The following is a 16,499-nucleotide window of genomic DNA, read 5'->3' as shown; positions in this document are numbered from 1 at the left end:
TTGTATGTAAAATCTAACCACGATCTTGGTTACGTTCGTACTATCTCATTGTTGAATAGTGCTTCACTAAAATGACCATAACTCTTAGCTACGGAATTGGATTAAGGCAAAACTGAATGCGTTGGAAAGAAGCCTCAAAGACCTTTCATTTGTTGGGTCTTGATATTAAAAATACTTCATAACTAGGAGTTATGATCGTTTGAAGTTGTCTATAGGGAGATTCTTTGCAAGAAAATCACCGATAAGAAATGTTTCAATTTGGCTATGAGATAGGAGTTACTTGTGGCCTTAAGACATATATAAATCATTTCCCATACTACCAAATAATGATATTTGACTTTATATATTCTTGAAGCATGGTCTAATCTTAACTTGAATTATCAGGGTGTTACAGAACAATAAGTTTCTAATTCCCATAATAGAAAACTTGTTGGATGAGTTGGGACAAGCTGAAGTGTTCTCTGAGATTGACCGTAGGGCCAGATATCATCAGGTAAGAATGGAACAAGCAGATGTACACAAAACAACATTTAAAACTCATGAAGGGTAATATGAGTTTTTGGTTATGCCTTTTGGGCTAACTAATGCACCTTTTTCCTTCCAGTATCTCATAAATATTGCTTTCAAACCAGTATTAAGGAAATTACTTTTGGTCTTCTTAGACGATATGCTGATATATTGCAAGGATATGCCAACTCATATACTGCACTTGAAGGTTGTGTTTGACATCATGCATCATCATCAGTTATATGCTAAGGGGTATAAGTGTGGCTTTGTGGTGCCTGAAGTAGAGCATTTAGGGCATTTTATTAGTGTTGATGGTGTAGCCACTGGACTTAAGAAAATTAAAGTTTTTAAATCTTGGTTGATACCTACCACTGTGAAATAATTAAGAGGGTTTCTTAGCCTAGCAGAGTACTACAAGAGATTTATTAGAGGCTTTTGTGTCATTACAAAACCTCTTAATGATCTATTGAAAAAATATTACCTTACTTGGAATGATAAAACTACTACTGCATTTGAGAAGCTTAAAGAAGCACTGGTCACTGCTCCAGTTTTGGCCTTAATTAACTATAGTGATATGTTTATTATTGATACTGATGCAAGTGGGATATGTATTGGTGTTCTCTTGATGCAACAAGGTCATCCAATATCCTATATCAGTAAATCTTTGGCTCATAAACATAAGACTGTGTGTATGATAGAGAATTATTGGCTCTTATACTTTTATTGCCTAAGTGGTCTGATTACTTGTTGAGCAATTACTTGATAGTTAGAACTGACCAAAAAGCCTTGAAATATTTGTTTGATCAGAACATTCATACTGAATTTCAGGTTGTTGACATCTATAAATTGATAGCTTTTGATTTTTCGATTCAATACAAAAAGGGGCATGGCAACAAGGCAGCTGATGCTTTTCCAGGAATCAAACGGCTGAGTTACTAGTTATATCCCTATTAAATCCTCATAATACCTTACTTGCTTAAACTAAACAGTATTGGGTTATTGATCCTATAATAAAACGGCTGATTACTAAATTGCAGCTTCATCCCCAAAAATCCTATACATGGATCAACTATCAACTAAGATGGAAGGGCAAATTGGTTGTAGAAGCTGATGTACAACTTAGGCAAAATATCATTTAATTGTGGCATTCAACTCCTAGGGGAGGTTATTCAAGAATGGATGCTACCATCAGAAGAATGCAATCTCAATTTTACTAGAAATCTATATTTCAAGATATCAGACTTTTCATTAGCAAGTGTGCTATTTGTCAAAGACACAAATACAATGTGTCTGCCTATCCTGGACTTATTCAACCTTTACCTATTCCATATGGGGTATGGATAGATATCAACTTGGATTTTATAAAAGGATTACCTAAGTTTAAAGGTAAAGATGTTATCTTGGTGGTGGTGGACAAATTGAGTAAGTATGGCCACCTTATAGGGTTACAACACCCTTATACAACTCAAATAGTGGCTCAAGTTTTCTTCGGTAATATCTTTAAGCTTCACGGTATGCCTTCTGCTTTGGTTAGGGACAGGGATCTAGTGTTTTTGAGTTCTTTTGGGCAAGACCTTTTCCAGCTCTAGGGTGTTAAATTACATCACTTTACTGCTTACCAGCCTCAAACTGATGGGCAAATAGAGGTTTTGAATAGAACATTGCAGACATGCCTCATATGGTTTTGCACAAATAACTCTCACGAATGGGTTTTTTATTTACCCTTTGCTGAATAGTGGTATAATACTACCTACCATACTGCGACCAGATGCTCCCCTTATGTGCTTTTGTATTGTCAAAAAATCCTATACATTTGCCCTATCTAGCTGGTGAAGCTCAACTAAAAATAATTGATAGGTCTTAGAAGCAAGGGAAGCCATTATTGAGTTGTTCAAATTCCACTTTTTCAGATCTCACCAAAGTATAAGTGATATGTATAAAAAAAAAAGATAAATAATTCATGAAGGGTGACTGGATCTATTTGAAGTGTTAACCTAAAGGCAAGTCTCCGTGTCCTCCAAGCAATTCAACAAGCTGGCGGCTAAATATTTTGGCCCTCATTTAGTTCTAGGTAGGGTTGTTAAGGTGGCTTACAAATTATTATTGCTGTCTATTGATGTTCTTATCCATCATATCTTCCATGTTTCACAATTGAAAAGATGCCTCCATTTATACACATGTCCAGTCCCTATTGACCCTCACCTGAAGTTGTGTTGGATAGAAGAATGGTCAAGAGGGGTAATAAGGCAGTTTTCCAAGTTCTTGTCAAATGGTTAGACATTGATGTAGATGATCAGGCTACTTGAGAGTATCTTAATGAGTTGCAACTAGGTTTCCTCATTTCCATCCTTGAGGACAATGATGTTTTTCAACCGAGGGTGTTGATGCAAGATCAAGAAAAATAAACAAGCTCTTAAAAGGAATTAATAGCTTGTAGTTAAAGTTTATTCAAAAAATAATTTACTGTGCATTCCATTTTTACCATTTATTCATATAGTTAGTTATAGCTACTGTTCATTCTGTTAGCATTCTTGTTAATGACTGATATTTCATAAGCCCATTAGTTGTACTTAGTCAACTAATACAAATAGCTTGTAAAAGGTATATAGCCAAGATCCTAGCCTCCAGTTCTCTGAGTTAGTTTGTCTTTTTTTCTTTTTTTTTTTTTTGAAGAATCTTGCATCTACGGACATATGGCCTTAGAGAATATGTCGTATATAGACAGTGTATGTTGATTTTATGTTTCAATAAATTTTGAAACAAATACATCGGTTAAAGATTTTTTAAGAGTTCTGTTTCAATTAGTTTTGAAACAAATGCATCACTTAAAGTTTTGAGTTACAAAGAAAATGAATTTGATAAATTCATTATTTATAAGTTTTAAGTTACAAAGAAAATGTATTTGACAAATTCATTATTCATTAACTTTTACGTTATAGGTTCGTAAAAGAATGACATTTTTTATTTTAAAACATACATGAACCTATTAACTATTACTTAATTAATATGTTTCTCATGCATGAAACTTTCATCCTATAAATAGTGCTTTCTTTGGTTTGAAAAGACAAGCACTCAAAACGACTTTCCCCTTGAAAACACTAGAGAGACATTGATCAAATGGTGAAATCACCAATTCAAGAATAGAAGAGCAACATTCTTGAATGCTACTTGTTTTGTGGCTTAGTTGAATCCCGAAGATAGAGTTGTCACTTGTTCTTCCGTTTGCTCGTGGGAGAAACTCCAACTATCTTCAAGAAGCGTATTATCATGCCTCTAAGCCAAGCAAATTTTATTTTAAATTTCTTGTATAATTATCATTATTGTTCTAACAGTGTTCACGGTATAACTTCACAACGAGGAGAAAGAAATGTAAAACAGTTGAACTTTATCTTTACTTCTAAACCTTGACTTTCTTTACGTGATAGTTGAAAAAATTACATCAAAGAATAAAAATAATAACTAAATCTCTATCTCAAACTAGTCAAGATCAGCTGCCTCTGCCCGGTCCAAAAATTGAAAACAACAAAACTATACCACAATCCCATATTAATTGGGATGGGCTACATCAAAAATTGAGAAATTAAGAAAATAAACTCAAAAAATTGCTAGGACCATTAATTATATGTGCTTTTAGTTTTCAAAAATTTAAAGTGCCACAGGAGGAAGGAGCCACTTGGAGCCTTCAATATAGGCAAGGGAAATAAAAGGCTTTGCCTCTGCATCACTTAATTTCTTCACATATCCAACTCTATGATCCATTGCTGCTCCTGCTCCTTTGCAGTTATATTCCCCGTAATATATTGATCTGTAAATAATAATAATTTACATTTTATGTGTTGATAGTATTAAAAAAAAAATAGATGCACTTATATTGAGTATGGAATTTGAAAGCAAAAGAGTTTTTTTTATTCATGATCTAAAATAAATAATAGATATTTATGTGAATACAACTGTTTTATTAAGAATAACATAGAAGTTTTAAATTAAAGTATTTTTAAATATGAAAATATATTATTTTTGTAGAACATATTAAAATAAAACACACATCACATAAATTTAGATAGAGGCCGAAATACCAATATGAGCATATTACACTTACAAACTTTTTTTTAATTTGTTTGTCATATATAGTACTGAAAAAAGAAGAGTTGGTGACACTAGATAAATTTTGTAGCTTAAATATAAAGTTCGTCAAAGATTCTATTTATCGACATGTACATACTATCCAAAAAGAAAAAGGTATGTAAGAGCAATTTAGTAACAGATATTACACTTACAAACTTTTTTTTAATTTGTTTGTCATATATAGTACTGAAAAAAGAAGAGTTGGTGACACTAGATAAATTTTGTAGCTTAAATATAAAGTTCGTCAAAGATTCTATTTATCGACATGTACATACTATCCAAAAAGAAAAAGGTATGTAAGAGCAATTTAGTTACAGATTAACAATGATATTGATAACTAATTTTTATATATATATTTCATTTTGTAGTCTATACTTGCTGAATGCAAGAAAATCCAACAATAAAAAAATAAATTTAATTTAATTTTATATGTTGATAGTGACTTACTTGTCGTTTTCGGGTTTTCCATTATCAGACCATCCTTCAGGGTGAACAACATCAGTCATATCAGTATATGAAAAAACAACTCTAGAGAAAGGCTTCCATGCCCTTCCCAAGTATGCAGTTTTTCCAGTACCAGTAACCATACAATGCACAAATGAATATCCACTATCTACATTTGCTTCACCCCTTGCATGTGCTGTTATCATTGCCATTGGATCCCCTGGAATTACATGTAACTCTGTGTTCTGTATTTTCCAAAAAAAAATATAGAATAAAAGAATATTTCATTAAGTATGTTCTTCAAATGATCAGGTTATGTTAAGTTGAATTTGAACGGGTGAAATAAGTTGATTTAATAAAAGATAGGCTCAAAGCTAATTCATGCTGAAATGAGTTGGGTCAAGTAGGTTGGCTCAAGTAGGTTGAACAAAGGTTATATCCCAATACACCCAACTCAGTTACCAATTTTCTTTTTTAGTCTTCTTATAGTTTGTTTAATTATCAAAGACTAATATTTTCTTTTCATTATTAAGATCAAATAACATATCGAAAAAAAAAAAAGTTTTTCATGGATCAATTTAACAACAACAAATCTAGTACATTACCACAAAGTGGAGTCTGGAATTTTCATGAATTTGTTTAAGTAATTTATTTAATCCAAATCAGCACCAACTTTTGGTTGAGCTGAATCGTACGAGTCAAAATAGATTGAGTAAATAAATGAGTGAGTCATTCATTCGCTCAGAATTGAACAAATTGGACAAGTCATATTTGCATGAGCTAATTTTGTCATCCTTATCTAAAAATCAAGTTTAAATCATGAATCGATCTTAAGCAATTAAAAAAGGATTATGAATAAAGATTAAAAAGAATTGATTTTTCGTTTACCAGATATAAGGATTTGCCATTGCCAAAGATGAAATCAACAGTGCCTTCAATATAACAATCTTTAAAGAAATGTTTGCCACTATCATCACAAAATGTATCTTGAAATCCAAACATTTTACAGTTATACAATGATGCTTTATCTCCTCCTGTCCTCAGTGCTGCTGCTTGGGCCAATTCCCTTTTCCCATCTGGTCGTGGTGCAGAATTCTAATCACAAAAATTATATAAAGAATCAAATATATTAGACTTAACATTATGCCCAAAAAAAAACTATTGATATTGGAAGACCTAACGAATCAAGGAATTTTTTTTTTTTTCCTACCAATTGGGGCTCTATAGGGATGGTCTATAGGGTTTATAACTATTCTTCTTATTCTAACATGCTTAGCTAGTCAAGGTTTAAATTTTGTTCTACTCAAAATTTTCTGCTTCAAACCAATATCTTCCACTTGTTCGATTATTGTTGAACAGTTTTAGATATTAAACTATATTTCTTAGAAAGTAATTTTAATATGGCCGATTTTTTCCTCTTTGATAACCAATTTCGTAATAGCACCTTTTGCTTTAGCAAATTGTCTATCCCTTTTAGGGTGGGATGGGGTGGTGGGTCCAACTTCTTGAATCACATTACTATCTTATTTAAGAGTTTAAACTGGATAGAACAAAATTTTATTTTCTTAATTAAATCTCACTCTCCCACATACCAAAATAATTATATTTTATGTACGGACCCAACATGTTTTATTTTTTTATAATAGGTCAGAGACTTGAACCTAGGACCCCTACATGTTCTAATGTGATAATCTTATCTAAAAATATAATCTATTAGAGATCAGAAAACACACTTTTATCTTCTCAAATTATTGAAGATGGAATTACATAGCTGCTCAAGGATCATCGTGTAATTAGCATTAGGAAGTTTGTTAGAAGATATTTTATTTAGGTATTTGGTGATAGCTGTCAAGTTAGGCAGTTAGAGTAATTTAGTTAGCTAACTAGAAGGTGTATATATACATGTACTCTTTGATGTAAAGTTTCAGTTTTCAGAATAATACATCAAAACTTTCCTCTCTACTTATTCATTTTTGCTAACAAGCTAACTCTTATAGCCTGTGATCTCATTCAGAGCCTAACAATGGTGAAATCTAACATGGTATCAGAGCCACACGATCACCTTTGGTGATTCATTGATTCTGTTTCATATTTCACAAGCTTCGAAATTGAGAGCCCTAGCAATGGCAGTCGACAACACTTCTTGAAAATCTATGCCCCAATCATCCTCTGTTTTTTAGCCCAAGTGATAATTATGGTGTTGTTTTGATTTCTCTACAACTTACTGGATCTGAGAATTACTCTGTGTGGAGTCGTGCGATGCGAATTTCAATTCTAGGTCGAAACAAACTTGGATTCATCGATGGAACATACAAAAAGAAAAACTATGGTTCAAATTTAGCAACTCTCTGGGAAAGGTGCAATGCGATTGTTCTCTCATGGATAACAAACTGTGTCTACAAGGAACTCCTAAGCAGCATTGTTTACTCATCCTATTCTACTGTTGTGTGGAATAATCGTAAGGAGCGGTTTGATAAAATTAACGGTTTTCATGTTTTTCAGCTGCACAAAGAGATCGCAACTATTCATTAAGGTACTGATACTATCTCTGTGTATTTCTCTAAATTGAGAGAAAAATGGGTGGAATTTGATAGTATTGCACCAGTTCCTAGCTGTGATTGTCCGAAATCTCATGATTATGTTGATTTTATGCTTCTTCTCAAGCTCTTTCAATTTCTAATAGGGCTTAATGACTCATATGAGCAAGCTCGAGGTCAAATTTTGATGATGATTCCTGTTCCTTCTGTCAATAGAGCGTATTCTATGTTAATTGAGAGGGAAATCAAAGAAGCATTTCGTCAAACACATTGCCTACTGAAACTAATAAAATTACTGCTTTGCTATCACTTTGAAATGTGTCTGCACAGAGGTAAAATAGATATTATAATTCTTTTTGTGACTATTACAAGATGAAAGGTCACACAAGAGATGTGTGTTATAAATTGGTCGGTTATCGTAATGATTCAAGGTTTAGGAAGAAGGTGGAAATATGACTCATCCTGGACACTCTCAAGGTAACTTTCACACTGCTCATAATGCAGTCACACACTCTTCTTCCTCCATTCCTCACTACCACAGAGCTGACACTCATGATCAATTTGGGAGTAATGGGAGAAATTCCAAATTTAATAAAGGGAAATGGACTTCTAGGTTTGGTCGCAAACTTGAAAGCGATGAATGCAGTACTAGCACTGGTTCTAAAGAAAGTGATAATACTTTAGCTGACTGTGAGAAAGATGGCTCGTATGGTTTAGGTACAGGTGGAGGCTTTACTAAAGAACAATACAATCAAATTCTACATCTTCTTCACAAAGATGCAAAGCTGTCAGACTCAGCACCACAGGTGAATTCTATAGGTAATTCTGTTGCTGCACTTATGGTTGATCATAGCTCAACTGAGTGAATTGTGGACACTGGTGCCAAAAACCACATGACACCTCACTCTCATATACTTACCAACCTAAAGAACACTGCACCCTCACAAAATAAGGTGCAATTGCCTAATGGTACTTTTACTGATGCCACACACACTGGATCTTGTTCCATCTCTTTGGATACCACCCTCCATAATGTTCTACTTATCCCTAATTTTAAATTTAACCTTCTGTCAGTTTCTCAACTAACCAGAGCCTTACATTGTTGGTTATTATTCTTTCCTAATTTCTTTATTTTACAGGACCTCTACAGTGGACAGGTGAAGGGGATTGGTAAAGAGCATAAAGATCTCTACCTTCTACCTGTTCAAGCTCCCAATAGAGGCCCTTTCACTACATCAAAGTCTTTACATGTTCGAAATATTATTGATCCTACCTCAGTCCCACTCACGATTTGGCACCAAAGACTTTGTCACACTTTCACTTTTGTGTTGTCTCATCTATTTCCTGTTTCCTCTAAATTTAGTATACAAGATATTCATAATTGTACAGTGTGTGCACTAGCTAAACAATCTAGACTTTCATTTCCTTCTAGTACTTCTAGATCCACTTGTCCATTTCTACTTCTTCATGTTGATGTTTGGGGTCCATGTAGAATTCCAACTCATGATGGAAATAGACTTTTTGTCACTCTTGTTGATGACTATTCCAGAATATTATGGCTTTTTCTAATCAAATTGAAAAGTGATGTTCTTGTTGTTCTTCAAGATTTTCTTATCTTGATCAAAACTCAGTTTGGAGCTTGTGTTCATATCATTAGAATAGACAACGGTACAGAATTTGTAAATCATGAATATAGTAAATTGTTTAAGTCCTTAGAGATTGTCCATCAAAGAACCTGTATTCATACTCCACAACAGAATAGAGTTGCTGAAAGAAAGCATAGACACATATTGGAGGTGGCTAGAGCAACTAGATTTCAGGGTCATATTCCTCTCAGATTTTGGAGACACTGTGTCTTAACTGCTGCCTATATCATAAATAGATTACCCTCTCCTGTGTTGAAAGGTCTATCTCCCTATGAGGTATTTCACAAAGTCAAGCCTTCTTTCTAATATCTCAGAGTCATTAGTTGTCTTTGTTTTACAACATCCATTCCTAGAGGTGATAAGTTTCAACCAGGGGGTGTGCCAGCAGTTCATATGGGCTATAGTCAGTCCTTCAAAGGATACATCTTATATAATTTGCTAGATAAATGTTTCTTTATCAGTCGGGATGTCATCTTCAGAGAACATGTGTTCCCTTTCTCTCAACCATTTTCTACCTCTTGGCACCTATTCTCTACTTTTGAATCTGATGATAATATGTTTATACCTCAAGATCCACCAATCCTTACTCCAGTGACAGATGAGATTTCTCCATCATTACCTCAGGTTCCAGCTCCTCAAGTTGTTCCACCCATCATTCTTGATATGGTTCTTCCTACTAGATAGTCCCAAAGGGATAGAAGACCACCTATTTGGCAAAAGGACTATGTCATTGCCTCAGATCATTCCACAAAACCTTACTCTATTGATGAGTTTATTTCTTATGCACATCTCTCTCCTGCCTATCAATCCTTTATTGCAATAACATCAAATGAGATTAAACCAACTTCTTATAAGGCAGCTTGTTTAGATCGTAGATAGATATCTACCATGAAGGTTGAGATTTCAGCTCTAGAAGAAAATAACACCTGGAGAATTATTTCTTTACTTGCTGGTAGATCTGTTGTTGGTTGTAAGTGAATCTTTAAAATCAAGTACAACAATAATGGTTCAATTGAGAGATTTAAAGCCAGACTTGTGGTAAAAGGTTTCAGTCAGAAAGAAGGTCTTGACTACCAGAAAACCTTCTCTCTTGTATTAAAGATAGTTACAGTGAGGTCAGTCCTTGCAATTGTTGCAGATAACAATTGGCATGTACATCAAATAGATGTCTCAAATGCCTTTCTTCAAGGTGATCTCCATGATGAGGTGTATATGGAGTTACCTCCTGAATTTCAAGCTCCAACAAGATTTGCTGAGCAGAGGGAGAAACCAGTGTGCAGGCTCATCAAATCTCTTTATGGATTGAAACAAGCCCCTAGAGAATGGAATGTGAAACTCACTACAGCACTGATCAACCTTGGTTTTATTCAAAGTCAGTTGGACTATTCACTATTTACTAAAAAGGTTGGATCAGCTCTTATTATACTTTTAGTCTATGTGGATGATATTTAAATCACAGGGAATGATCTTACTAGCATCAATAATACTAAAGTAGTTCTTCACAAGATCTTTAAGATCAAAGATTTGGGAGAACTTAGATATTTCTTGGGCATTGAGTTTTCTAGATCAGAGAAGGGCATTGTTATGCATCAGAGGAAGTACTCATTGGAGATCATTTCAGAAACTAGTTTAAGTGCAGCTAAACCAGTATCTACTCCATTGGATCCTAACACAAAGCTTACCACCAAAGAATACGATGATGTGTTAACAAAAATAGTGATGATCCACTGTTGACAGATATTGGAAAGTATAGGAGGTTGATTGGTAAACTCTTTGTATCTAACTATTACCAGACCAGATATATCATTTTTTGTCTAGACATTGAGCCAATTTCTAAATCAACCTAAGAAATCTCACTGGAATGCTGCTTTAAAGGTTGTGAGATATGTAAAAAATAGGCTGGATTTGTCATACTATTTATATATAAGAAACTCACTGTATTTTGTGATGCTAATTGGGCATCATGCCCAAACACAAGAAAATTTGTATCTGGTTTTCTAGTTAAACTAGGAGATTCTCTAATTTCATGGAAATCAAAGAAGCAAGGGGTGGTGTCAAGGAGCTCAACTGAGGCAGAATACAGGAGCATGTCAAACTATATAGCTGAGGTGGTCTAGATAATAGAACTACTTAGAGCATTGAAAGTTGATATAGATATTCCTGTCACTATCTATTGTGACAACAGATCGGCTATGCAAATAGCTGCTAACCCAGTGTTTCATAAAAGAACCAAGCACATAGAACTTGATTGTCACTTTATCAGGGAGAAAATACAACCAGGGAAAGTGGAAACCAAATATATATCAACCAAGGAGCAATTTGCAGATATACTTACAAAGGGACTAGCTAAGTCACAGCATCAGACATTGTTATACAAACTAGGAGTGCACAATATCTTTGCACTCATAGTTTAAGGGGGAGTATTAAAGATGGAATTACATAGCTGCGCAAGGATCATCGTGTAATTAGCATTAGGAAGTTTGTTAAAAGATATTTTATTCAGGTAGTTGGTGACAGCTGTCAAGCTAGGCAGTTAGAGTGATTTAGTTAGCTAACTAGAAGGTGTATATATACATGTACTCTTTGATGTAAAGTTTCAGTTTTCAGAATAATACATCAAAACTTTCCTCTCCAATTATTCATTTCTGCTAACAAGCTAACTCTCATAGCCTGTGATCTCATTCAGAGAATGGTGAAATCTAACACAAATTCTTATCTTCGGCGCACTCATTGTTCTCAACTCAAATTATGTTCATTATGAATCTGCTGACTTTAGATCCTGAATTCTCTTCTAATGAAGCAAGAATACTTACCACAAAGTTGATATTAACAGCACTGAAGTATTCAGATTCAACAATCAATGTGGCACTTTCAACAGTGTTATATTCTTTTGCAGTTCCATGAAATATAAGATTTGGGACATTTTTAGGGTCTCCATATAATGTTATGAAAGGTTTTGACCTTTCAATTTTGACTTTTTCTGTGTAATTTCCACCTCCAATCCAAATAATCACTCTTCTTGTATTCCCTGCTGGGATGCTGTTAATGGCTTCTGTTAGTGTCTTGAAATCACCACTTCCATCTACCCTCACCTTCAACGTTCAAACGTAAATTCAAAATTTAGAATCAGTAAATTTAAATTCTACTAAAGTTGGCATTAATCTCAAATTGAAAACTCTTACAAAAATATTGATTTATATCATACGGAAAAAAAAATACAATAAAGAGCTAGTACTCTCTCTTCGTTTTATTTTACTTGAAGATGTTTGAATGCATGTGGGAGTACAATGGGTTTGTTGTTGTTTATGTTTGAATGTGCATGAAGTTTAGAAAGGAAAAAAAATAAAATTTCTATCTTAACATTAACATTTATATAGTGATCAAATCATGTCATTAAGGTAAAGCAGAAAGGTTAAAACTAATTTTTTAAATATATAAAAATGCCTGTCTTTTTTAATAACTAAAATGAAACTATCACAGATTTACGTTAAATGACCATTTTTTAATCCACTATTTAGATTTTGTCCCTACTTTTTTTAAATTCGTCGTGCAAATGTAGCCCCTGGACCGGCAAAATATTAGATTGTACGTTGTCTAAAGTATCATGACTAATATTTTCTCATAAGATTTTTAGTTTACTCAAAAAAAATATGTAGAACGCAACCTTAAATTTGGTAAATTTCAACAGAAATAAGAGAATTGACCATTTGCTAAACAACTATCCAGAAAGGAACAATCGACGAAAATGCAATATGGAAGCATGAAATATGTTTATGAATAATCTACAACAACAACAATGCGGTATAATTTTACAAGTAAAATTTGGAGAGGATGGTCCGTACGCAACCTTACCCTTTATTTATGAATAAGCTAAGAGGAAAGAAATTTAAAAAAATATATGTAAAAAGTCACCTTAATGATAGTTTTATTAGCCTCAGCAGCTACAAGGGCAGGGTCCAAAGTGCCCTTTCTTGTATCTATTGGCTTAACATTGGCATCAAACCAACTATTTAATTGTGATTTATCAGCTGGAATTGGTACCAAATCATCAGAAAAAACTCTGGGGATGAAAATAAGAATGGTTAAAACAATAGTTTCAATAGCAAAAATTGTGTTTTGTCTAGACATTTTTTTGATTAATTTCTTGAATTGAAATTGACGTTTTTATTAATTTTTACTATACAAATTTACTAAGTGTGGATATTTATAGAGTAAGAAAGAGGAATTAGAGGTAGATATTAAATTAAAATTAGTGGGAGATAATTTAGAGATAAAGGAAAGAGAAAATAACTATGTGGTAACACTAAAAAGGGGCATATGGATGATGGGATATTATTGAATTCTTGAAATTTTTTGCATGGTTTGTTTTGCTAATAGGTAAGTATTGGAAGGCAATACGAGTACTACGTTAATAGATGGTTTTTATTTAAGGTTGTTATAATTTATAACAATTTGGTTACGAGCACTTGCGTTCTAATTCTATATATATATATATATTGATAGTGTAAAAATATATTTACGCAATCAAGTTATTTATTTATTCAAATTTGAGTGCTACCTCTAGTTTCTCTTGTTAAACAAATTTAGAAAATAAAACCAAACCCACTTTCCATTTCAAGAAACCAAAAAAAAATATGGCTGGAAAAAACATTATATTTGTTGTGGAGACAATTATTATAACTATTATTATTTTCAATATTATTGGAGTATTTTGTGATGACTTAGTCCCAATACCAGCTGATAAATCACAATTAAATAGTTGGTTTGAAGCAAATGTTAAGCCATTAGATGCAAGAAAAGACACTTTGGATCCTGCCCTTATAGCTGCTGAGGCTAATAAAACTATTATTAAGGTTATTCTTTTTACACATATTTGTGTCGAAACTTGTGAACGTTTTATCTAAATATTTAAATTATGAGAGAATTTTAGATTTTATTGTTTTATTTTATATTATAATCTTCAAGATGCCTTCCACATGCGAAACTGGTATTTTTAAGGACGAAGTACGTTGATTTAATAATAGGTGACGATTAAATTTGATCATGGACTTGTGCGTGCAATAATATACATGTTAAAGTGCGCAACCATATTTCTTTTTCTCATAGATTAATTCATAATAAAAATATTTGCTTGTTTTTCTTATTTTCTTTTTGTGTTTGATCCATTCACCAAAACTATATCGTCTATTGTGATGAATTTAACATTATCCCCTACTTTGTATATCGATACAAACAACTTGTACATAAAGGGGGACATAAAACCATAACCTCTGACACATATGATTTTTAATCATGTATTTTTCTGGTATATAAATGAGAGCCTATATCCGTAATACTTTTATTTATTTAATTATATATCAACACGCCCCTTATGTCCGAACAATTTTTATATACTTTATTACCACACTTATCTGCCTCACGTGCATGCTCGAAAAAATTCTTTCTCTAATAAAGGGTGTTGGTGAGGTTTGAACTCAAAAAAATTTTCTCCTATGATATCATGTCTAAATATGTGATGATCTTATTAATAAGACAAAGTTATTTATTAATTATATGTGTAAAAAAGTCAATTCTAATAGAATTTAAAATTTACCACTCTAAATTCTGAATTTACCTAACTACAGGTGAGGACAGATGGAAGTGGCGATTTCAAGACACTGACAGAAGCCATCAATAGCATTCCAGCAGGGAATACTAGAAGAGTAATTATTTGGATTGGAGGTGGAAATTACACAGAAAAAGTCACAATTGAGAGGACAAAGCCTTTCATAACATTATATGGAGACCCTAAGAATGTCCCAAATATTATATTTCATGGAACTGCAAAAGAATACAATACAGTCAATAGTGCCACTGTGATAGTAGAATCTGAATACTTCAGTGCTGTTAATATCAACTTTGTGGTATGTATTCTTTCTTTTATTTCTAATTAAAATAAAAATAAAGTAATGTTATCATGATTTCAAGATTCAGAACGAGTTGATTTAGAATGAATATCATCTTATATATATTGTTCTAGTCAAGTAGGGGTGGGCATCGGTCGGTTCGGTTCGGTTTTGTATGTTATCGGTTCGGTTTATCGGTTTTCGATTTTTAAATATGCAAAACCAATAACCAACCAATAAGATAATTTTTATCGATTTTCGGTTTTTCGGTTATTGATTCTTAACGGTTCGGTTTTCGGTTTAACCAATAAGAAAAATACTTATAAAATAGAACCCATCTGGATCAAGTAGCGAAGGCGGTCGACGAGGGAAATGGAAACAGAAATGGGTCGGATAAAGAAAGACAGCAGAGGATTCAGTGGAAGTAAAGGCTTCAGTGGGAATTCATAGTTCAAGAACTCCATCTCTGTATAATCTTTCAACCTAACTCTTTTAAGATATGAATGCTTCAGAAATTGCATAAAACAAATGATTTACTTGATCAATATAGTCAGGGACTCCCTTGCTTCAAGAATGTTTTTCTCGTTTAAGAAATATTGCACTTACATAGGTGTTAGACTATTCACTGTATTCAATGACTAATTTTAAGAAAATATATGACTTATAACAAATTATAGCTAGGATATGTGGCTTACCAGATGCCCTAGAATATTTTTACCTTGTTCAAGCTTTTCGAGAACATCTATATCTTCCTCAATCTTAGTGAGTACAACCATCAATCTTAGTCTCTCGGTAGATCAGGGGGTTCGGAGGTCTGATTCTCAAGATTTGTACCTGAGGAAATTTACATCTACCAGTTGTCAGGGGGTTCGGGCATTGTATAATCTCCCTCCCTTCGTTAATTATCAATGGAGGAGCAAGTTATATGCAAGATTAGGAGGTGGATTCAACAAATTCAAAGAGGGTTTCTTATCAGGTGGATGTATCTTTTCTCAATGGACTGAATCCATCTTTTGTAGCATCAAAACGATAGATTTCACCTACATACTGGAGATTTCAGTTGGAACAAAGAAATGGTTAACAGGTACACAGAGACAGGAAGTAGAAAGGAAAAATAATTAGGAAGCTTACTAGATGAGGTTATCAACAACACCAGTGGGATGGTATTGATGATCCGAAGACGCAGCAGCTCAAGTTGTTCATTGACAAAGAAAGTCATGGAGATGCAGCGGAAAGGGAAGAAGATGAAAGGGATTTTCTTAGTTTCTCATTTCAGAAACCCTACTAGATATTTAGTTGATATATTTGGATATGATGAGTCAAGTTGGGTCGGGTCAGTTGACCCTTGGTTAATA

The 16,499-nt window shown here is 33.4% G+C and overlaps 2 protein-coding genes across 2 annotated transcripts in view; one reads left to right on the top strand and one right to left on the bottom strand.

The window, feature by feature from the left end:
• Positions 1-3,875: 3,875 nt before the first annotated feature.
• On the bottom strand, positions 3,876-13,438 carry LOC124895740 (pectinesterase 1-like). Its single transcript, XM_047406171.1, has 5 exons — positions 13,172-13,438; positions 12,073-12,351; positions 5,965-6,171; positions 5,080-5,321; positions 3,876-4,312 (listed from the first exon to the last, which is right to left on the bottom strand). Exons 1-5 carry the CDS (start codon positions 13,385-13,387, stop codon positions 4,153-4,155), a joined length of 1,104 nt encoding a protein of 367 aa, XP_047262127.1. The 5' UTR covers positions 13,388-13,438; the 3' UTR covers positions 3,876-4,152.
• A 331-nt stretch (positions 13,439-13,769) lies between these two features.
• LOC124895739 (pectinesterase 1-like) overlaps positions 13,770-16,499 on the top strand; it is an 8,411-nt gene continuing 5,681 nt past the window's right edge. Inside the window, exons 1-2 of the mRNA XM_047406170.1 lie at positions 13,770-14,112; positions 14,884-15,162. Of these exons, the coding sequence (XP_047262126.1) occupies positions 13,894-14,112; positions 14,884-15,162 (498 nt within the window). The 5' untranslated portion in view covers positions 13,770-13,893. The remainder of the gene's footprint in view (positions 14,113-14,883; positions 15,163-16,499) is intronic.

The sequence above is a fragment of the Capsicum annuum genome, unplaced genomic scaffold, assembly GCF_002878395.1.
Source record: "Capsicum annuum cultivar UCD-10X-F1 unplaced genomic scaffold, UCD10Xv1.1 ctg995, whole genome shotgun sequence".
Classification (NCBI taxonomy): domain Eukaryota; kingdom Viridiplantae; phylum Streptophyta; class Magnoliopsida; order Solanales; family Solanaceae; genus Capsicum; species Capsicum annuum.
This window is presented reverse-complemented; position numbering and strand designations above follow the sequence as displayed.

What these genes read in the sequence shown, in the direction of transcription:
- LOC124895740 (XM_047406171.1), bottom strand. Translation starts at nt 13,387, where the DNA reads ATGTCTAGACAAAACACAATTTTTGCTATTGAAACTATTGTTTTAACC. An exon ending in CTGTTAATATCAACTTTGTG is followed by an intron (nt 6,172 to 12,072) that starts GTAAGTATTCTT and finishes TTTTGTGATTAG; the next exon opens with AATTCTGCACCACGACCAGA. An exon ending in ATGGCAAATCCTTATATCTG is followed by an intron (nt 5,322 to 5,964) that starts GTAAACGAAAAA and finishes TGGAAAATACAG; the next exon opens with AACACAGAGTTACATGTAAT.